The 23565-nt window shown below is 39.6% G+C and overlaps 2 protein-coding genes across 2 annotated transcripts in view; one reads left to right on the forward strand and one right to left on the reverse strand.

The window, feature by feature from the left end:
* Positions 1–10341, forward strand: part of CASD1 (CAS1 domain containing 1) — a 40696-nt gene extending 30355 nt beyond the window's left edge. Inside the window, exons 14-18 of the mRNA XM_015420207.1 lie at positions 2776–2877; positions 3371–3511; positions 3828–3905; positions 5824–5916; positions 7819–10341. Of these exons, the coding sequence (XP_015275693.1) occupies positions 2776–2877; positions 3371–3511; positions 3828–3905; positions 5824–5916; positions 7819–8085 (681 nt within the window). The 3' untranslated portion in view covers positions 8086–10341. The remainder of the gene's footprint in view (positions 1–2775; positions 2878–3370; positions 3512–3827; positions 3906–5823; positions 5917–7818) is intronic.
* Positions 10342–12417: 2076 nt separating this feature from the next.
* SGCE (sarcoglycan epsilon) overlaps positions 12418–23565 on the reverse strand; it is a 52844-nt gene continuing 41696 nt past the window's right edge. The window contains exons 7-11 of the mRNA XM_015420197.1: positions 22622–22833; positions 21733–21759; positions 20776–20964; positions 13883–13926; positions 12418–12690 (exon numbers count right to left, since the gene is read on the reverse strand). Of these exons, the coding sequence (XP_015275683.1) occupies positions 12674–12690; positions 13883–13926; positions 20776–20964; positions 21733–21759; positions 22622–22833 (489 nt within the window). The 3' untranslated portion in view covers positions 12418–12673. The remainder of the gene's footprint in view (positions 12691–13882; positions 13927–20775; positions 20965–21732; positions 21760–22621; positions 22834–23565) is intronic.

Raw genomic sequence — 23565 nt, forward strand, 5'->3', positions numbered from 1 at the left:
GGGGTGGGGGGGGCTGTGAAAACCTGGGAATCCGCGGGGACAGTTCGGGGTGGGGGGAGAAGGAAGCAAGCTGCGGCCTTGGATTGCGGGGGGGGGAGCGTCGACTCTGTGCCTGGCAGGGCCCAAAGAAGCCGCAGGACTGGTGGGAGGGGGGAAGAGGGGACCAGCGATTGTGGGCCTGATAGGGTCCAGAGAAGGCGCAGGACTGGTGGTGGGGGAGAGGGAAACGGCGACTCTGCAGGGCTTCTCCGTCTGGGCTGCTGAAGTGGCCCAGTCAGAGAAGCCCCAGGGAGACATTTAAATGTCTCCCCGTGGCCTCTGGAGTGCTCCCCGGCTCGCCTGCCTTGGCCTTGAGGGCCTGTCCCTGCGCTTAGCCTGCAGATGGTCCTGTCCTGTCCGAGGAACAGAGCAGAGTGAGCCGAAGACGTTGGCCGGGGCTGACGTGGGCGGGACTCTGCAAAGCAGCCAGCCAACCCAGCCAGCGTCTTCTGACTGGCAGTTCTTGCGGCCAACCACTGTTGGTGCGCATCGAACGTTGGACACGAAAATGGCTTTATATATAAGGACAGGATAGACTCCAAATTAATATTCTAAGACAATTTAGAAATTGGACATTTAAAGTGTATTTTTTAAAAGCACCTGCAGCTATGAGTCAGCAGTAGCTGTAAGCTCAGGGAGCATTGTCTGCCAGATGCAAGAGATATGCAAATCCATTACCCATGTCTGTATAAATGGGCATATAAATGAAGTACTGAATTCAGAGCATCTGCTTTCAGAAAGCACATTAGCCTGTGTGGTGGAAAGTGCTGTCAAGTCACAGCTGATTTATGGCGACCCAGTAGGGTTTTCAAGGTAAGAGACATTCAGAGGTGGTTTGCCATTGCCTGCCTCTGCGTCACACCCCTGATTTTCCTTGGAAGTCTCCCATCCAAATACTAGCCAAGGCCAACCCTGCTTAGCTTTTGAGATCGGACAAGATTGGGCTAGCCTGGCCTATCCAGGTCAGGGCTTGTTACCCTGTGCTGACTGTTGTTTGTCTGAAGAGTGGATCGTTTCTTCATTCTGTTTATCACTTGTCTATCCAGATATATTTGTACAGTTAAAACCAGGTATCAAATTATGTAGTGACAAATGAAGAACAGACACATACCATACATCTTTGTGCTTTCTAACATTAAGGTGCTGTAAGAACAATTAAAAAAAAGCTGAATTTTTTTGTCACTGAAATTTAAATATCAGCATTTTATAAATCAAAAGCAGATTGTTTTTGCTTTCTACTATTTAATTGCGGGAATAATTTGAAACATGTGGCTCCAAAATGTCTGGAGTCAAAAAAAATTCACCTATGCCCCTTTGTAGAAAACTACTCTGAAATGGAAGGTTGTTTCTGATCAACATGAGTACATTCACAGCAGCTGGACTGTGTCTGTGCTTGGTGATAAAAGAAGCTAGATTCACATTCTCCTTTCAAAGATCTGATACCGCATTCAAGCTTTGCATACTCAGCTGTGTGCAGATTGGGGAACTGCATGTGTAGCAACTGTTTGTGTATATGCAAATAGTAATAGCTTATGGATAGCCTCGAGATGGATTGGACTATATATTTAATATGCATTTTTTGGTAGAAAGTAATTTATTGTTGAAAATATTGCCAACTATTCAAGAGTTATTAGGTCGTTTTTGGCACTTAAAAATAGAATAGTCTTTACACTTAGGTCTACAAAATGCCTACACCTTCTGAGTTTCTTTTGAGTTAATTGCTCACACATTGGCATTGTATGAATTAGCTTCCTGAAAGCTTTCTCCATTTGAAGTAATTTTCTGTGTTTCAGTAATTTTCTGTGTTACTTAAATCATTTCTCTTAACTAAATGTGCTCAAAACATCTTTTGATTTTTTCAAAACAATGGTACACTGAAGAAACTCCTACTGTCTTTCCTTGATTTGTTTAAATAGGTCCATTCTACAACAACCTCAGTATTATAAAGAACATGGTTTCAAACATTTTGAGGGAGATTCTATGAGCTGACCTGTGATTGCTGGTGGGCCTGGCATCAGTGAGTCTTCTCTCAAAACCCAAAATGGCCCTGGAAAGGGACACACACACACACATGCTTTTTACTGATAGAAATTAAGGCTTCAAGATTGGCAATATTGTTGTGGTCATCGAGCAAGGGCTACTGAGGGCATTCAGTTTTTAAAGATACAGGCACTGCTTCTAGCGGGGGGGGGGGGGTTGACTCCCATGGTTCTTGGTTGGTTGGTTTTAAATCTCAAGAGTTTTCTGCAGACCTAAGCGTTTGCATCTTGTCTATCCATGTCCCCAATTTCTGGTTTTAAGTATCTACAGATGGAACCATGTTGAGAATTAGTTATATTGGTGTTACGGAAGATGCCTGTATAATGTATGTCCAATTGCAGTCTGTGGTCCTGATCCAAGGATTCCTGGGTTACAGCAACAGGATGCACAAAGCCATGTCTCTTTTTGCCAAACAGATGGGTGGGAAGAATTCTGATGTGGAGAAGTAGTTATTTGGTCTGCTGCTGCAGGCTAGGGATCTTCAGAAACATGATAAAGCCCTTATATCCTATTTGCCATTTTAAGAACAATGTTTTAGATTATGTCTAACCCTAAAACTAGGGAGTCTTTTTTTAAAAATAATGTAGTGCTCTTTTACCAAATAAGGCACTTTCACATTCACATGTGTTTGCTTTCAGGAATGTTTCTAGTTAATGATATGACCAAGCTGTTCATCTTTTAATGTTTTTCTTCTAGGGTGCATTTGAGAAAATTTTTTCTCTTTGGCCATTGTCCAAAGGTTTTGAACTAAATGGGAGTGTCTACGAATGGTGGTTTAGGTGGAAACTAGATCGATATGTAAGTAATGCTTTATTTACTGTGTCACACATTTATCTTGGCCTGTAGTTTTGCCTAATATAGAAATGTGTTCTTTAAAGTGTGGAAATGCTATTAGGCTGGTACTTTACCATGTGTACAAGGCAAGAAGGCTCAGTTCTTTTCCTGGTCATGTCTTGTGAAGCCAGAACTGGTTTTTAGAATTTAGACACTGGGTTATGGTTGCCAACATCCAGGTGGGGCCCGGGGATCTCCCGGAATTACAATTGATCTCCAGACCACAGAGATCAGTTCCTTTGGAGAAAAAGCTGCTTTGAAGGGTAGACTGCATGACATTATGCCATTCTGAGGTCCCTCCACCAACCTCACCCCCCAAATCGCCTGGAATTTCCACGCCTAGAGTTGGCAACCCTGCAGGTGGACATGCACAAAGGGCCTTGTATGAATTTGTAATGTTAAAAGCACCTGAAGTATGCTAAAGCTGTGATTGAGTAGTTCTTCCTTTCTCTTGCAGGTCGTTTTTCATGGGATGTTGTTTGCTTTTATTTATCTAACGTTTCAGAAACGGCAGGTCCTATCAGAAGGAAAGGGAGAGCTGCTCTTTCCCAGCAAAGTTTCAAACCTGTTGTTATTTATTTCAGTAGTTTCTTTTTTGGTAAGCTCCCCAAATGTCTTCTCAGCTAATGTCTTTATAAACCAATTAACTGTCTTCATGATACTAAGGCAAGAGAGCTTGGTAAATAAACCTGGGGCATGCTATAGGAAGTCGGGCTATTTCAGAAGTTTTTGCCAGCCACATAGAGAAAGTGACATGTTGAGAGAAATGGTTAAAGATATTCCCTACAGAAGATAAATATCTCAAAGTATAACCTGTAGAACCAGCATTTCTCCTGCAATGCATTCAGTATACTGGCTTCATTTGTTACCTTCAGAAATAATTGCTAGCTCATGTGCGTGTTTATATGTTTTAGACGTACTCTATCTGGGCAAGCAGCTGTAAAAACAAAACTGAGTGCAATGAAATGCATCCATCTGTTTCAGTTGTGCAGGTAATTATGTTCTGTTTCTTCTGTGTGACAGAATTTTTGGTTGTTTTCCACAGTTGCATTGAACAGGCCATAAAGTGCTAGGCTCATAAAACAGCTGGCTGCTTGGACCACAAATGACAGCAGAGTTAAATAATATGTAGCACAGCACAAATGATTGTTTTTATGGTGTGGGTTTTCCCCTTGGGATGGATACACATAGTCTCATAAAGAAGGTCAAACAACATTTATTAAGTGCTTTTGAACATTGTGGCATCTCTGTAATAGCAGAAGTCCTGCAGTTATGATTTAGGGGGAGACACAGCTGTCATCTTCATGTCCTATGTGTATGGACATGTTTATGCAGAGTGCAACATTCACACGTACAAACATGCAGTGGGGTCCCTCCTGGTGGAGGTCTGCGCCACAGTGTTAAAGAGCACCGTAACAGAGAACCCAAGTGCCAGAAGACTGGGTGGCAGCCACTCATATAGATAAAAGCAGGGCTATTTTGGGGCAGGAACGCACAGGAACGGAGTTCCGTCTGGCTCCCGAGTTGGCCACGCCCAGCATGAACTCATTAGTATAATAGGCCACACCCAACAGCAGAAACTCATTAGGATTGGCTACATTAGGGGTGTGTGGCCTAACATGCAAAGGGTTCCTGCTACAAAAAAAGCCCTGGGTTTTGACAACAAACAAGGTAAACAGAATAAGAAGCGAAAGGTGGGTGTGGCTGGATGAGAACACTTCTGGTAACGTGGGGGTGTGGCCTAATAGGCTAATGTGTTTCTGCTGTTGGGTGTGGCCTATTATGCTAATGAGTTCCTGCTGGGCTTTCTCTACAAAAAAAAGTCCTGGATAAAAGGTCTGCAGCATGATGCCCAGCATCACCTTTCCTGGTGCTTTTAGAAAGTGGGCAGGACCAAGTGGGGTCTGTTCAATATAGCTTCTAATTGGCCATTGGAGATTTGAGAAGCTGTATAGAGTTTTTAAAATGTTGCTCCAGCACCAGCTGTCACCACAGGACAAGGATCTTCAAAGTGTGTTTCAAAGTCAGCCATGTTGGTAAGCTGCAGCAGCCATAGTGTGCCTGGTTCCACCTCCTGTGGCAGCCGTTTTACAGTTGTGCCCATCACACTGTCAGAATTCCAAAGGTGCCCACAGGGTCAGAAAGATGGGGGATCTCTGATGTAGATGATAGAAAGTGAAGGGGTATACTTAAGAAAATCATTGGGAAAAGGGCTAAAACAGTCCCTGGGAACTCCAGCTTCTTGTAGGGAAAGCAGATATTTACCCATTCCTCAGAAGTCTGGCTTGATTGCATCTGTTTATTTTGTTCTATAGAGCTCACCAACAGCCCGTGACAGTTCAGCTCATTTCTATCTATATAGCCCTGCCTGTTTATATGTATACCCTCTGTGTTACATCAAATACTTGTGCTACATTGTGGGATTGTGGCACTGGGACCTTGTTGTTAAATGTTAGTTGTTGATACCCTCTGAACCACAACTATGTGAGATGTTGGAGACATCTTCCATTGCTTTACATTTCCATATGCAGCAGTTGGAAGACTGGCAGACTGGCTTGGGGCCATGGCAGGGCTTTTTAATGCTCTCCAGTTGCCATTTTCATTAACAGCTTCAGGGAAATGCAGTGTATATTGGGAAGACAGAGGTGGGTTTTAAAAAGTCACCCTCCCCCTCTGCACCGTGGTCCTGGTCCAATAAAACACTTACAGACTGTAGCTGTATGGAAATGTCAAGAGGTGGGAGATCCATTCACATTTTACCAACATCTCATCCAATACAGACCTCCTAATTTCTGGTTTCAGTACAATATGGTGTGACAGCTAATGTGTTATGCATTTAGAAAATGTATAAAATAAATTGAAAAAGATTTACTGAAGGCAGTTTTATACATAAAATTTTTTGTCTTTCAGATATTAGCTTTTATCCTTATAAGGAATATACCTGGCTATGCTCGTTCTGTGTACAGTTCATTTTTTGCCTGGTTTGGCAAAATTTCTCTTGAGGTAAGTATCCTAATCTTATTACAGTATAAGGACCATAAACATGTGCTACAAGTAACATAGTTTCATTATGATCTGTGTGCAGTATTGAACAGTCTAAAATTTGGGGGCTGTAATAGAAAGGACTTGAAATTCAGCTTTCTCTCTCATATCGTTGTCCTTGAGAGAAAATGCCCTTTGATTCATGCTCATTATAGAGTAAGAAAGGCAGAGAAAGTGATTTCAGAATGGAAGTATTGTTACTTGAGTAGTTCAGACTGTACCTAAAGTATCAGTAAACAGGTAAATAAGTACCTTCTTGTGGTGTATCAGTAAACAAATAAATACCTTCTTGTGGTGTAGCTTATTCTCAAAAAACCCTTGAAAGTTTACATGGCTGGGTAATATAGCCCTCAAATAAAACCTGTCTCCTGTGTTACTGAGTTATTAGATCCAGGTGGTCAGCCATGTTGGTCTGAAGCAGTAGAACAGATTTAGAGTCCAGTAGCATCTTTAAGACCAACAAAGGTTTATTCAAGGTATGAGCTTTCGTGAGCCTGCACACTTTTTCGAATACAATGGAATGGGAAGTAAGGTTCAAACTTACGGATGGGCTGAACAGCAAATTAGCATGTAACATGATGAAGATGTTTTAAGATATGTGAAGACAACTAAAGAACAAGCTAGGTTATTTAGTTGCCTTTGCATATCTTAAAACATTTTCATCATGTTACATATTTATTTGCTGTTCAGCCCATCCGTAAGTTTGAACCTTACTTCCCATTCCATTGTATTCGAAAAAGTGTGCAGGCACACGAAAGCTCATACCTTGAATAAACCTTTGTTGGTCTTAAAGGTGTTGTTGTTGTTCAGTCACACAACTGAGTCTGACTCTTTGCAACCCCATGGGCCACATCATGCCAGGCCCTCCTGTCTTCCATTGTCCTCTGAAGTTTGCTTAACTTCATGTTCATTTCATCTATGACACTGTCTAACCATCTCATCCTTTGCCATCCCCTTCTTCTTTGACCTTCAGTCTTTCCCAGCATCAGGGTCTTCTCCAGTGAGTGCTCCCTTCTCATTTGGTGGCCAAAGTATTTGAGCTTCAGCTTCAGTATCTGTCCTTCTAGGGAATAGTCAGGGTTAATTTCTTTTAGGATTGACTGGTTTGACCTCCTTGCAGTCCAAGGGATTCTCAAGAGTCTTCTCCCAGCATCATAATTCAGAAGCATCTATTCTTCAGTGCTCAGCCTTCCTGATGGGTGCTACTAGACTCTAAATTTGTTTTACAGAGTTATTGTAAGGCTTACTGAGACAGTGTGCGTGATCCCCTTAGAACAATTGAAATGCTATATGCATTATTGTTGTTATCCACATTACTGTACAGTGAACAGGTTCTAATTTGTTTTTTTTGTTTTTATTTTATAATCAGAATAGGTTATCAAGTTATAATAGAGGTTCTGATTGTATATCAAAAGTATGTATGCTAAAAGTCTTATATCTTTGTGTCTCTGTTGCATGGTGTACCCAAGTGTACCCTCTTACAGGATCATACAAAATGTACAAGTTCTATAAAAGCAATGCCATAAGTGTAGGATCTTCCTCAATAACAACTGCTGCACATTATTTGTAGGTTTTGTTACTTTGGGGCATTACAACAGATTCTTGGTGGAACAGAAAAAAGTTTTTCTATGCTTACTGTTCTTAGAGAAAGTATAAAAGCGATAAGGAACTTGTGCACTCCCATACATAGCCATTGGGCAAACGGCGGGTGTCTCCTTATTCACTGTGTTGATGTTTTGACATCAACATGGCAAATAATGCTACTTACCAAACTAGTATGGGACTTATCAGTTTAACTGTTATGATTTAAAATTGAGTGCTATAATGTACATACTAAAAAAAAATCTCTTTTTTTGTTTCCAGCTCTTCATCTGCCAATACCACATTTGGTTAGCAGCAGATACCAAGGGGATCTTGGTCCTTGTGCCAGGAAACCCCATGCTCAACATTATTATCAGCACTTTTATATTTGTTTGTGCAGCACATGAAATTTCCCAAATCACAAATGATCTTGCACAGATCGTAGTTCCAAAAGATAATGTGGTTCTGCTGAAAAGATTGCTATGCGTAGGTGGATTTTTTTCAGGACTTCTCTTTTTATCAGCAGTTGAAGAACAATCAAGGCATTAAGTTCTGTGAAATTCTTAAAGCTTAACTTCCGGCTTACTTTGTGTCTGCCTAAGCCAAAAGAAAAATTAGCTGGAATTAAACAGCACAAAAAAAAAGAGTCAAAATGAAGTCTACTGAACTTGTATGAAGTGGAAATGTCACCATTTTGTCTGGTCATCTCCACTGACTAAGGAACACGGACAATCAGGAAGGCACTGTGTACAGCTGCATGTAAAAAAATACACCTTTTCTACTGGAGCATTATTTCTGTTTACAGCGGTGTAAAGATGGAGGAAGGCTTGGTTAACCAAGCCATTTGGTGACTATTGCATCCATTTTACTTTGAGGCATTATCGAGTTGTTAAATAATTAGTAGCATAGTGCAGTTAATGTATTTGTATGTTTCAAGAATCTGCTTTTGCTGCAAGGAGTTAAGCAACCTGACCCTGCAACCATAACAGTGCCATCCTAAACTGAATTCCTCGCCTTAGTCCATTGCAGCCAAAGGGCTTGAGAGGGTGTCACATAAATTCCAGTCATTGCATAGATTATTTAAAGAGGGCAGAATGCTTAAACGCTGCAACCTGTCCTTAAGAATTCAGCATTTTGATCCATGATCTGGTTTTTCTTACAATAATAGGGGATGTTCTGAATTAAGAAAATTAATAATGACAATTATTTTGAGCATAGCTACTATATACCAAGGAAACTCTTTTAACGCTGCAGGGTGTGTGTGCTGCTGACATTAATACAATCTTAATATTCATGTTTACAAATTATATTATCAGCATTTCAGTGATGGTAGTTTTCAGTAATTTTGCTGTTTCATTTGGAATGCCTGAGCAGTCTTATTCTGATATTTCTAAAATTGTTTTCTTTCTCATCCATGTTTTCTTCTGTAATCAATTCTAAGCATCTTAAATACTGATGTCAGAAGTTCAGTGAAAATGAAATGTCCCCTGCTGTTTTCATATCTTTTTTTTATTATTCTGCTGTAGTATATTCACTTGTATAGAAAAAATTAGTATTGTTCAACTCCCCTCCTCTTTGACCACTGAGATTTAGGAACTGTAAGTGTATCTATTATACGCTCTTCAGTGAAGAGTTCGAGCATCTACCTATGACTATCATGCAGCTTGTATAAACACTGGGTTGGCTCTGAAGATCCATTAGTGGTGGTCACAGATCTTTCCCTGCTTTCTTTTCCTACCAGCAGTTCCTTCTGACCCTGGGAAACGTTGATTCCCAGGGTTGCAGGACCCACATGGAATAATAGCCACATGGGTCACTGTGGTGCAGGGAGGACGGGGAAGGGAGTGAAACTCTACCTCTTCCATCAGTGAGACAAGGAAACAATTTTGTCCCCTTTTACCTCCTACTCCATGCAAGTTCTGAGACCCTGTGAATCAACTGTCCTTGAGTCAGAAAGGACTGTTGAGAGAAGGGGGAAAGCATGGAAGACCTGTGATCTTTGTGTGCAAACACATTGCTAGATGTAATCCACTGTAATTGTAATCTATTATTTTCATTTTGGAAGGTGTATTTATCTCAATCCAAGTTCTTTCAATGTTATGAAGAGCAACCCAGATTCAACTGCTTGAAAGGAGGGGAAAATAACCATATCTAAAATATACAATCTGAATATGCTTCACTCATCAATGCTTTAAAAGGGCTGTAAAAATCCCCCATGTGTGTAAAAAAACCCACCAACCTTAAAAATGAGAAACGGATTGGTTCTCTGCTCTGAATAGATGCATTAAACAGCTGCAGGTAATGGGTGGTAGAGGAAAGTTGTTTGTGCTAGATCAAAGTACTCTAGAATTATCTGTCTCTTCTTTCTCCTTACCATTTTATATGAAAAATAACAGTTCAGATTGAAAGAGGCAACTGCAATTTAAATTCTGCAGATTAAATTCAATACTGATCCCTTGACTTGCTGAAATAATTCCAGACTTTTTTGTTTTGGAGCAAGAGGACACATATACAAATAATAATAATTGTACATAGCATCCTCTGATGTTTTTGGATAAATCATACATGGGTTATAATCCAAAGTTTTCTTTTCAGAAGCTTCTGTTTTAGCACTGTAAGGAAACTAGATGAGACTCTAGGAGATCCATGACTTATCTTCCTGGACATATTTTAAGGCTAAATTACAGTTGTGTGCAGCTCCAGTTCATATTGGGGCCCTATTGTGTGTGTGTGTGTGTATGTCTCCAGAGGGCTGGGGGATAATCCATTTACCATGCACAGTTTTACTTACCCAAACTTCCTTCCCTGTGCTGCTTTTATAAGAAGGCTGCTTTGAGAATCCAAACTGCAGAGACAGTCTTCCTGTGCAGCCTCAATATTGCTTTTCTAAAAAGCAGGAAAGATCTGGTGATGGATCTCCCAGTGCCTCATCTGGTTTAACCTTGACTGTGCTTTGAACAATACTGTGTTCCAAAAGCAGCTTGGGTTGAGTGGTGCAGTTTTTATTGGAGGGAAATAATGTGCCTACACCTCTGCTATTTTCATAGTTTAAAAGCTCTTATGCCCAATCATACCATCCAAGCAGCATTTTGATGTGCTGTGGAGATAGCTTTTGTAAACAAAAGAGAAATACTGTATCTGTAGGCATGGAAGTTGTACACGTATTCTTTTGGGACATGACCTCAGACACCAGCGACTTGTCCCTGCTATTCTGGTTTGCTGCTTACTGTTTTAGCACTTGAAGAATGAATAGACAGTATTTGTTTTCTATGCACATGTGCGATTATATGTAATGATAAACAAAAGTGGCTTTTTAATTTATAGAAAGTATATGCCTTCTAAGTGGGAATTTTGGAATCACATTGTAAATGGCTGTACTGAATTATAATTACTAGGAGACAATTCCACTGAAGCATGATAGATCCCAGATTTCTTTCATTTAATGCTGAAGCTGAACTGCTTTACTGGGTACGCCGAATAGTTAAAAAAAATAATACCTACATTGTGCAAGTTCTGTATTTTCTCAGTTTTCTCTCTCCATTGGGTTATACTTTGGCACTAATCAGTACATTTGATTCAGTTCAGTTTAGTTAACCACTGTATGGATGATTGGCAAGTCATGGGTTGCATTTACAGATACCATGCATAACATTTTTAAGAGAACTATTGTTAGGTGTCGGAATTTTTTAAATGTTTATAAACCGAGTATTGTAGATACTTTATTTATCTGTTGTACAGATTTGTTTAAAGATTATTTTTGTTGGAGATGTTGCACTTGTTTGCTATTACTGTATGTGGGGTAAAATATATTTTCTTTTAAAGTTATGTGGAAAATATGAAGTAATTTAAACATTGAATAAATGTGCTGTGGGTGCTTATTTTTGTACTGAAAGGAGCATTAATTAAGCAGAGGAGCGTGTATGTTTAGTTTTCAAACGTAAGGTATTGCTTTGTTTCTTGAAACCATGTATAAAGATATGTTTTTATTTGTGAGGTTATACCATAAGATTTATGTGGAAGGTTACAAATTCAACAGGTGGTGAGTGAGGACACTTTTAAATAGCTAAATCTACAAGTGTTTTGCAGTATAATTCTTAAACTTAATTCAGACATCAATGGCATGTTATGGTTCGCACAAAACCATAGCTTGCCATGATATCTCAACAGTGTCTAAGAGTTACACTGCAAAACATTTGCAGATTTGGCCATTTCAAAATGCTGTTCTTTTTATAGGGCTTAGCTGTAGAGGCTTAGAGATGCTTGTCTCATTTCATTTTCTGTCTTCATAGCGTGTCAGTCTCTGGAGATCCAGTGATTGTTTTAATTATGGTCTGAAATATCTTAATTGATAAACTAGTTGGTTTGGAATCCCCATTCAAACCATGATTCCGGATTCTGGTTTGCTATCTTCTTGAATAATGGTATGTCTATTCAAGCATCACATTAAAATACTTAAGTTTCGTTGAGCATGATTTGGCCCCCTATTAAATACTTATACTTCAGTCGTGACTGCTACTACCATGAAACAAATGCATGCAGCTTTGAACAAGTCTCCCTTCTCTGTTACGACCAATATTCTGCCTAACCAAGGGGATTAGGCAGATATCCAAGATCTTCCCAAAAGCACCTTTACCAAATTAAATTGGAGCATATTTGCTAATAGTAAATTGAGGGAACTCAGCACTGCATGTACTAAGGCTTCCAAGACACACAACAAAGAAGAAAGCAAGAGCAGCAGTTAGTAGGCTGGCAGGATTTTGTTTTATGCTGAAGATTGCTCAGGACATCACAGAGGGCCTAAGAGTTATTTCCTATGAACAGTGCCTCTTTACATATAAAAAATGGCACTTAAATCTATATCAGAAATAACCAATGGTTTGATGTTTATTTTATTTTAAATATTTTAATGTAACAAATATAAAGTTAGTGTTTTTACAAATCGTTGAAAATGTCCAAAGTACAAAAAGATACAGTACATTAGTAATATGGAAATGATACAGTCTGACACTTGGATATTTAATACTGTGGGCATGCACACTCCATTGGAAAAAAAATCATGCATCAGATAAGTAAATATAAGGTGATCTTGGCTGTAGTATTTAGTTACAAATTAATAGCTTCTGTAAGTTTTCTTTCCTCAGGGATACCATTTACCTGTAAATGACAATTCACAAAAGAATGAGAAGTCAATTAGATAGGCAGGTTGAGACAGATTCAACCTTACATAAGAATCGTTCAAAGTTCATTTACAATTTAAGCCTCCTGAATGACCATACAGTTGGAATCGAGTTAATACACAGTAACAATGTTTTCTTGAACAGTGAAAAAGCAATATGGCACTAGTAATACTTGCCTCAAATCTTTGAAATGTTGTCATACGAAATTCTCCTTTAATCCCCGAAAGCAGTAATAAAAAACAACAGTTTTGAATATAGTGCCCTCCAAAGCAGTTTCATGTATGTCATTAACATCAGCTTGAGAAAGCTGATCAGTTCTGGCCTTGATAGTAAATGTTTCTTGCCTTTTGACTTCAACCTGTGATTAACCTAATTTGTGTCCCTTTAATTTTTCTGTTACATTTCTCACATGCCTGCCAGTGTAAATATTTTTGGACAGGCTGGTAGAAACAAACATGCTGTTAGCCATTACAAAGCCTGGCACACTGTGATAGCGAAAGCCACTGTAAATCTCTATTAGAGTTTTTATCAAAACCTTGTTATCTTATTGTTTCCATTATTGTTTGCATAACAAGAGGCCACTGTGGGATACAGAGTGTTGGACTGGATGGGCCTTTGGCCTGATCCAACATTGGCATCTCTTATGTTCTTATGTTCTTAAGAGATAGGAGCAATTTGATCCTACACAGTGTTATTTAGGCTGCCTAAACCAATGGATATCAAATTGCTGAGGGAGGCATTATTCTATACTACCATATTCTACATACTTATCATGATAATAAACCATCTGTAACATCGAAAGCAGCAAGGAGCACATCTACCAAGGGAGAAAAACAGTATGCTTAATTAGGACATTGAGTAAACCTGCCTCAACTTTGAGAGGAAATCAGGAGCAATCCCTATTAGAGCTTTCCTATTGATTTCTAAGGGATACATGTGGACTGGACTCTTCAGTCTATCTTCTGTTTTTATTTCCAGGAACCCTACAACTACTGTCTCAATTTTATAACATTCTCTTCTGTTCTCTGTTGTAGATAATCCTCTCCTCCGCCTCCCAGTGTTTTTCTCCTCTGGTCCCAGAAATATTTACACGAACAAAAATGAGTCTGTGAGCACTTGGTATAATCTGATTAGGTTACATTCTAACCCCAAAACAAAGTCAAACTCACCTTCTGTCTGCTGCTTTGGAATTTGAGTCTGATGTGGCAGGTTCCTATAAAATGTATATATGCTATTAAGTTTAAACATTAGAAGCCAATCCATCAATTCTGCTTTGCAAAGTAATGCAGAATACTCAAAAGAATAAATGACAGCAACAGAAGGCAAATATTTTCATGTATTATTCAATGTACTATAATGATTGTCCAAAGAAATCTGATAATTCCTTACATGATTAAAAAGGAAAGCTATGTATATCCTCCATTCATGGAGGAGGGTATGCTGGTAGGGACTACTTGTCCCACTTGCTTCATAGGCAGGCCATGTAAATTAGGCCACGGGTTGGATCCAACCACCTTCTCTGCTAGTGAAAAAGGAAAGAAATGTCCTCTTTGACTACCCAAAAGGATTATGCTGAGCATCGTGGGACCTGTATGTACAAAAGCCATATGGGACAGGAGCTATAGTGTGGAGTGGAACTGGGTGAAACTGAGTGAAAAATCTGGTTGGATCCAACCCTTCTGGGAACACTGCAGCAACAGGAGCTCTTAGCTGGTAAGCAGGCTCATACAGGAATGAGTAGTTCATTTAAGCCCTAAATGGTCTGGAATTAGGGTATTTAAAGGTAATGACCAACACCTTGAATTGGGCACAGAAGCAAATTGGTATTCAGTGTAGCCTTTTCAAAACTGTTGAGATATATTTCCTCATAGGTCTGTGAGAAAAAGGAAATTCTATGTAGAAACATTACAAACCATAGTAGAGCTAATGCAATGGGGAAACATCCTTTCTTTCAAAGACTTTGCAAAAGCATTCTGCCATGTGACAGTTCACCCACAGTACAGGGAAAGTCCCAAGTTAACCTACAGCTCCCAATATAAGGACCTTCTGTTCAGTCTCTCCTCAGCACCTATCTGACTATCTGAGGCATCTTTGTTTATCCCTATCTAGACAATGACCTTCTCTGTTCTACTCTGGAGCAGGGTTTCATGGATATCCAGAACAGCATTCACTGACTGAAACATCATGGGCTTCCAATAAAATATCAGAAAAAAGACCCATTTCCCTCCTAATTGGGGGGTTCTTGTTGACACATTCAACACTTGAATCTCTCCAACCAGGCAGGTGGACAAGCCTACTGCATTCCATCACCCAAATCATCAAGAAGTCTTTAGCGGATATGACTCTAGCCCACATCCAAGGTCTAAGAATCACATTCCTGCATATGGTTCCATGGGCCTGTTTTCACTGACATATACAACAGTGCCTGCTTCTTCATTATCAAGAGATCATCAGCTACCAGCATCTCTTCCATCAGAGATCTCAACTTTTCTCCATTGGTAGTTGCAATGGTGCAATCTTTTGACAGGAATTCCAGAGAAGGAAACAACTCAAATACAAGTCACCATGGAAACAAACCTCACAGCTGTGGGCAACTAAGCCTCACCCAAGGAAAATTGATGAGAGTTGGAAGCCCTGCACAAAAATAGTTGTTCAGAGCACCATATCATTCAAAGGATGAAGTTCACATTTCATGTTCTGACAATGTGATAGCCAAGTCTTATGTAAATCTCCAAGAAGGAACTGGATCTTTGTTTCAGGAGGCAACTCTCCCCCTACAGTGGGCAGAATGCAATATTCTTTTGGTTACAGCCTAGCATCTTCAAAGAATGTGCAGCTCAAAAGCAAACTGGCATTAGGAACTGGACATTTGGGAATGCAGCTTAAGTACACCAGTCTTCCAAGTGACTGGAAGGTGCTCCAGCCTTCCTGTTCTTGATCTCTTTGATCCGCCAATTAACAATAAACTAAGCAGGTACCTGTCCAGCATAAAGTGAAGATTTCTATCTCAGGACTGGCATTCAAGATTTCTCTATGTCATTCCTACCAACAGCTCTCATCACCAAGCTTCTGATAAAGATAAGAGCTAAAAGGCAGAACTGATCCTTCTGAATTCTCACTGCATGTGTGGACTACGGTTTTTAGACCTCATAAGCATGGCTATTCACTCACTTTGGCTAATTCCACCCATGGCCAACATATTAGCTCAAGGATATTCCACCAACTGGACTGACATGGCTCCACCTCTCCATTTAGAGGCTAAGCACGAGATCCAAGAGTCCTTTAGATATTCTCTGGCAGTCATTAGCAGCTTGCTAGATTCAAGAGCAGTCCACATAGCATCTGTAAGATCACATGGGAAGAGCAAAATTTTCCATAGAAGAGGTTCTTACCTATCTATACCCTGAAACAGAAGAGGGCTTACACTCCAAGTTAAAAAGCAAGACAACGCCATTTTAACAGCACTGGATATGAAATGCTAGGTACAAAATGTGATCAAACCTTAGATTTATATAAGGCAAGTACTAAAGCAGAAGTTTTATTCCCTATTCCTGTTCTAATTTTGGCCAGCATGAAATTTGCCTTTTTCACAGCCACCACACACAGGGTAAACATTCTCCTCAAGCTATCTACTACCACCCCAAGATCCCTTTTTTGGTCTGTTGCTGTGTGTGAAGACTGTATTGTGTGAACTGGCCTGTAGTCCTTGTCTCCCAGGACTTCAGTAAGGAGTAGTTCAAGCCAGGAGGTAAATATTGATTCCCTATCCTCTTCCTTTTTCATCTATTATAGAATTCAGTTCCACAGTTTTGGGCTCTCTGCTTCACTATGTCTTGAAATGAGAGGTGTAACAGACTATGTTTAAAATGCTGTTTTCCTAATGCAGCTAAATCAGAGAAGGGAGGTGAATAGTTAACTCTTGTCTAGCATGTTGAGCTTGAGTGACAGGCTGCTCCTTTTCTCTGACTGGCCAGTGCCAGCTGAGGAAAATAGAAGATCAGCTGTGCACTGAGTTTGTTTTGAGTTCAGCAGCAGTTCCTGTTCAGTAAAGGAAATGTTCAGCGAAAGGAGTGGATAGCTGAAGAGTCTGACTAAAAAGTCTGTCAGAAAAGTTCACCTTTTGAGTAAAGGGAGAGACTCCTGGTCTTAACTGTGTTAAATAAATAACCTGAGAAAGAATTCCATCTAAGAATTCAGAGTCTAGTGTCAGCTAAAACTGAAGTACATTTTCACAAAGACAGCAAGAATTGGGGTTTGAGATTTTGGCAAAGAGTGACTGGGTAGCAGGCTGAAGCTCCCAATCAGGCCAAAAGGAAAAGGATTATATTTTCAGGGAAGAAATGTAAGTCCTGTCCAGTTATACAGAGAATTGGCACTGAGGCAGTCCCTGGTCTGTTGTGAAAGGAAATGGTCATAGACTACTCAGGGGAAAGAGCATTTCAGAAAAGGGGAAAGAATCTGATACACTAAAAGAATGACCTTTCCAAAAAACCCGAACAGTTATTAGGAAACTATATGCAGAAACATTGTAACTGAAACCAAAGGACTTAGTTACCATCTCTCACTGATAAGAACCAAGAATTTGTAAAAATAAGCTGCTAAAACACCATCTTGTCTCTCAATTGAAAAATATACGGTTTTACCAACAATGTTTTTCCTCAGCCTTTCCAATTCCTGACTACCCCATACCATCCTTGACTATTAAATAAAACCTTTATTGTTGTTCACTGCTACACAGTCTCCAGTAGCATTCCAAGTTATCTAAAAAGAGGGCTCCTGTTTTCTCCTGACAAATTCCTGGGCTGGGCAAAAGCCAAATCAGATTCTGTCAAAGGGTGGGACATTCAAATTTATAAAGCCACAAATATTATCATACTGCTAGGGGGCTAGCTCAGTATCTGAAGGGAACTAAATTTTGGTGGGGAAAACCTGCCTCACAGTGAAGAAGCAGGGGTCCGTCGTAAGGGGGCACTGGCTCTGCCTACAAAGTGGGATGAAAACTTCCTAATTACACTGCCTGAACTGTGAAGCAAGTTGGAGGACTAGGATATGCTCCCATCTTTTGAAAAGAACTCTCACACTAAGTCCAAGTTTTCATTTCCCTGATTTTAATGTAGTGATGTAATGTAGTCCTGAGAGGTATGCATGTAATCATTGCCAAACAACAAACACTTAAAAGGGAAATCTTAAAGATAACAAACAAGATTATTCCTAAACCCTTTATAATTGCTAACAAGAGTCAAGGCTAGAAGTGCAAATATAAAGAGAAGTCCTAAAAAAATTAATATTTGTAAGAACAGCTGAATTTTCTATTTCCATGCAGCAAAGGGTGTTCCAGTTCACTGTAGCAATGCAGAGTATAGTTTATCTTCATATCTTAAGTCTGCAGATGTATCTTGCTATGTTTAGTGACAGGCAGAAAATGAAGGATGCTCTATGCATGAAAAGGAACTCAAAGGAAGGCATGAGTTTAAAAATAAAGATCTGATGTATTCAATCCAAACTAAATAATCTGTAATCACAATAAAAGACCAGGTATTATACAGTTGCAGATTTTCCTCACCTGTATTTATAGCAAAACTGAGTCAGATAAATATCTGAAACAAGGTATCTCCTTTCTAAAGCATGCTCTGTTTCTTGTTCTGTTTGGTTAGCATTAGCCTGTATATTAAATGCATTGGTATCAAAATTATGGATCTTCTAGTGCTTTTTTAATGCTTTGTTTCTGTTTGGCAACTTATGATCTTTTTACATATATTTAATCAATGAATACAAATGGATTTCTCTTTTAAGAAATGGGATTTCTTATTTACAAAATGAGATTTAATTACTACTATCCCTTTTTCATTACCTTTACTGTTTCATTGGGGGTTTTTTGTACCTACCTTTTATGCAATCTGCTAGCTAAGGCTAATCTATTTAGCATGTTTTGATCCATTCCTTCCTTGTATGAGCTCATGACTACATGGTTCTCCCCACAACCCTGTGAGGCAGATTACATGGAGACCATCAACTGGTGAGCTGCATTCTGGCACAGGGATTTGAAACTAGGCCTTCCAGATTCTCATTCAACACTAATCACTAGCTACATCTGACAAAACGATATGTAGTCCATGGAAGTTCCTGCCATAAGAATCTGGGTCTTGAGAGTATTCCAGGACTTTCTGTCGTTTCTGCCAACAAGCGGTCATTGTGTATGCCATCAAGGTCAGGTGACATAATACTGAGTGGCAAACCTCCTCCTGCTTATTAAAGATTTTGAATTACATCCTCTGTTTCTGTACCACATCTCCAGTTTTTGACAGGAGCACACTTTATAACAAAAGCTGTGTCCATCAATTTATCATTTCTGTTAACAATACACTTTGCCTGGAACACTGGCAATTAAATGTTTTTCAAAAGCCAGCAGAGGGAGTATAGGAGCATAAAATGGTAGAAACGGTCGTTTTAGTTGCCTCTACTGCTTTGGAAACAATTTTTAATTCAACCTTTCTTCAACAACTCAGGTAGCACCCACTCAAATGGATGTTTCGTTCCCATAATCTCGCCCAAGCAACATCTTCATCTTCGGCTCATCAATCAGTAATCGTACTAGTGAAACTTTAAGGACCATTGGGGGGAGGGTGTTATATTGGTAGAAGAACTATTAAAATATTTGGTGAGGAGAGCCAATTTGCCTGATCTCCCAGACCTCCTGATGGCACCTGGTATTTTTGGCCACTGTGTGACACAGAGTGTTGGACTGGATGAGCCTTTGGCCTGATCCAACATTGGCGTCTCTTATGTTCTTATGTTTCTACTGAACCTATCACGTATTCCTTACTACTAATTTCAGCTTCCAGTACGCACAATTTACATGGGAATTAATTTGGCACAAAGGCTTCTCTGCTAATGCCAGCAGCTGATTCACTGTGTCTCACATATGGGCAATCCCAAGAGCCACAGTCACCTTGACCAAGAGCAGTGACATGCTGGACAGTTTGGTAGCAAAGAAGTTCCTTCAGCTAGGCCATGTGATTGGCTCTGGTAATGAGGCCTTGTTCAATCTAATTCTCTGAGTTTCCAGCCCAAGGGAACTAAGACAGCATTTGAAGAGGTGCTACCTCAGCAATTCAAAGTATGAGGCAGGATATAATGAGATTTACTTGTGTCACATATTAGAAAAAGAGACACGGCTGGATTTAAAAAACAATGTGTAAGGCTCAGAACAAGATTTCCGTGGGGCATCTTGTGATGGACCTGATCCAGGTTGGGTTGTGATGAAGACTACCTGGTTATGAGCTTGCTGGCAGTCCCCATGTATTCCCAAGACAGTCACGTGAGGGCTGCCATGTGAACCAGCAATGCAGAATCAGCAATGCAATAATCACAGTGGCAAGGTACATCCACACTCACCCACTGGCACATGTGTGGTGCAGTCCTAAACAAGCCTCTTCCAAATCCTACTGAACTCTACCCAGACTTCAGAAGAAAGTGTTCTTAGGATGGCTTTAACATTCATGGCCAAACTCATAGGAATAACAGGGCCTTTCATGGAGACAGTCCTCTGGGCCAGGTTTCACTCCAAGCTGCTGCAAGTTTCCTCCAGTCCTCACACATCAATCTCAAGATTAATCTTAAAGGTACCACTGGACTCAAACTTTGTTCAGACCAACACAGCTACCCACCTAAATCTAACATCAATCTCAACTCAGAGCCTACAGCCTATAAGAAACCAGGCTTTGAGGGCTTCTAGTTACAGTGATTCTCAGGAAACAGACCTGAAATCTGCATTTTGTTAGTATCAAATATATTTTTGTTGTTTGCATTAATTACCAATAACATGTGATATGTATGCCCTTCACAGTTTGTATATCTGTTAAGACTGTATAAAATTAATATTACAAGAAACATATTAAAAGATAAATCAATAGAGTGTTAAACAAGGTATTGATTATGTGAAATGCAAGAACTAGACTGTCCCTCAATATGGATTTGGGAATACCACCTGCACAATCAAAGCAGGTGGTAGATCCACAATTAAAATTTACAGTACCTTATCTGCAGTTATACATATACTTACTGCTGTGTTTGCATCAGTGGCATACTTGTATTGTCATAGCTGTCCGGGTGAACGGGTGGTACAATCTCACCAGTGACTGGGTGAAACACAGGAAGTGTTGAGAGAGGCCACGCTATCTCTCTGTTTTTGGACATTTCCCGAAGTTCTTTTGTGGATTTCTGAATTGCACTGTGGTGGACCAGCTGGATGCTATATCAGAAGGAAACAACAGATTTGTTCCCATATTTATCAGAGTGGCTTGTCTTGTGAAAAAAAAGGAGTTTAAAACAAAATAATTTTATTTTATTTGATAGATTACCACAATATAGTTTTAAAATACAAGAACTTCATATTACAAAAACTGCATTTAAATTACTCCAAGGGGAGTAATGAGGTCCATCCAGTTCACCAAAGCTTCCCCCCCTCCCCACAGGTTCACTGGAATCCAGCTAGCCTGTGGACTCAGGGAAAACCTTGCCAATCTGGATGGAACCCACTAGCCTTGAATGCCCTACCTGCGATCAAGAGGGTACACATCTCAGCACTCTGTAAAACAGATGAGACTCTGCACAACTAAATGCAGATATTGTATTTCACTGCTTTTAATTTGCTAAGCTTTATAGTTTGCCTTCAGGTAGCTGGTTAATTATTCATGGATACGGCACTTACAGAACTCTTTTCATGAAACTTTTGTTTACTAATTTCATTGCAGAAAGACAAACTGTAAACCACAAGCCACAAACCTAAATTGAATATTAATACTTGGTTTCTAACCTATTTTATTGTGGACTTTTTAACCCTTTTTATGTTGGTCCTACTCACTGCCTTAAGACTCGACCTTTTTTTTCAAAGCAGCCATCACAGAGATGAAGAACAAGTTAAGGAGAATGAAGATGGGATACATGTATGAAGCATGACAAGCTACCGGGAAATGAAAATTAAATGATGAGAGAAAATAACAGGAAAGAAGACACTTACTCTGGTGTTTGCATGTTTCTCTTTTCCCTAAAAATAAAACAAAATGTATGAATTAAATAATAGCATTGATACTTGGAACATTAATAACTGATGATGGAAATAGTACATGAGGTGGAAATGCTGATCCTGTTACAACTGGCCACGATCCACAAAAGCTCTATGGGTGTCCAGATGAGAACAGCATGCACAATTGGAGCTCCTTTTAAAGGTTTGCAACAGCTGCTCTGATAGCCAAAGAGGCAAGCAGCATTTTAGCCAAGGCTTGCCTCTTCAGCAGCAGAAACAACTATAGTGAAACCTGAAAGGAAGTTTCAGCTTTGCATACGGTTCTTGTCTCTGCACAGACAACCTCTTTGGGTCATGGCCATTAAATGCAACCTGGAAGCATTTGCCACAAGGTTGATGAGAAGGCATGGATGAAGACACATAAAGAGGTGAAAAGATGAAAGACACAACACAGAAAAGTGAATATGCAGGTTAAGGAGGACAGATGCTGGACTAAAAGATTCCTAGAACATGTGCATGTAAAATGGAAGAAATCATGTTACTTGCTGCTTTTTCTTTTATGCTGGCTTTTATAACCCTAAATTCAGTTCACAATCTCAGTAAGGTTTATTTTTATCATTAACAACTCTGCTATCTGTGATTAGCACCAAATTACTGTCATGTAAAAATAATGTTGTGAATGGGTTCCTCAGTTAAGCAATTTCTTAATAAATTTCTAGTTCCAAAGTTGACTGATTGTAATCATTTGATTTTATTACATGTTATAGGAAGTATTAAGTTGGTACGTTTATGAACTGAATTAAGCTCATCTGCTGAATTTTTCATGTGCCTTGCAGACTTTAAAAAATTATACAATCACTTATGAATGTTTCAGAGTACTCACACTCCTTCCCTTCGGCAGCACATAATATAAGCAAGTATTAGAAAAAGCACCAGTGCTACTGCAGAGGGGACTGCCAGTGTAATGAGGAAATCGGAGTAATAATCTCTGCTTTTCAATGATTCAGAAGGTGGCTTGTACTCGCCACCATCTGGCAAGATGCCTTCTCCACGGATCACTTCCTGATAGGTAGAAACAGGCTGTGTTTTATCAACCTGATGCCAAAATGAGAAGACAAAAAAAACCCACCTTAGCAACAATGCTAAAAGAAAAGTTGATCACAGTCAGTCAAATAATATAGCTTTACAATCCCCATTTATTCCAGCAAAAACTAGACAGTAGGTTTTCACAACCACAGTTTTTTAATATACATTTTGTACTGCATACTTTCTTTCCAGAAATCAGATCACAATTTTTTTAAAATTATACTTTTTATATACTTCTTTTTTTTAAAAAAAAGATCCCATGTAATATAATGTAGGGTCTCTAATTTGGTGCCCGAAAAGGACAGGTATTCTTTAAAACATTAGGATCCAGACCATCAGCAATCCATTTTGATCAATAAATAAAGACTTATTAACCAACTGTAGAAAAATGCTCAGGATTTAAATTTTAAACTGCTCCATTTAAAATACTTCAAAAACTCCTTAGCAACATCATCATCATCATTATTATATTTATAGCCCGTTCTTCCAAAGACCGGCTCAGAGCAGGTAACATCACTTTAGTAAAGGTAAAAGTTTCCCTTGCTCAAAAGCCAGTCGAATCCGACTCTAGGGTTGCGGTGCTCATCTCCGTTTCCAAGCCGAAGAGCCAGCGCTGTCCAAAGACATTTCCGTGGTCATGTGGCCGGCATGACTAAACGCTGAGGCGCACGGAATGCTGTTACCTTCCCACCAAAGTGGTACCTATTTATCTACTTGCAATTTCTTGCTTTCGAACTACTA

The sequence above is a fragment of the Gekko japonicus genome, unplaced genomic scaffold (assembly GCF_001447785.1).
Source record: "Gekko japonicus isolate JY-2015 unplaced genomic scaffold, Gekko_japonicus_V1.1 scaffold154, whole genome shotgun sequence".
Lineage (NCBI taxonomy): Eukaryota > Metazoa > Chordata > Lepidosauria > Squamata > Gekkonidae > Gekko > Gekko japonicus.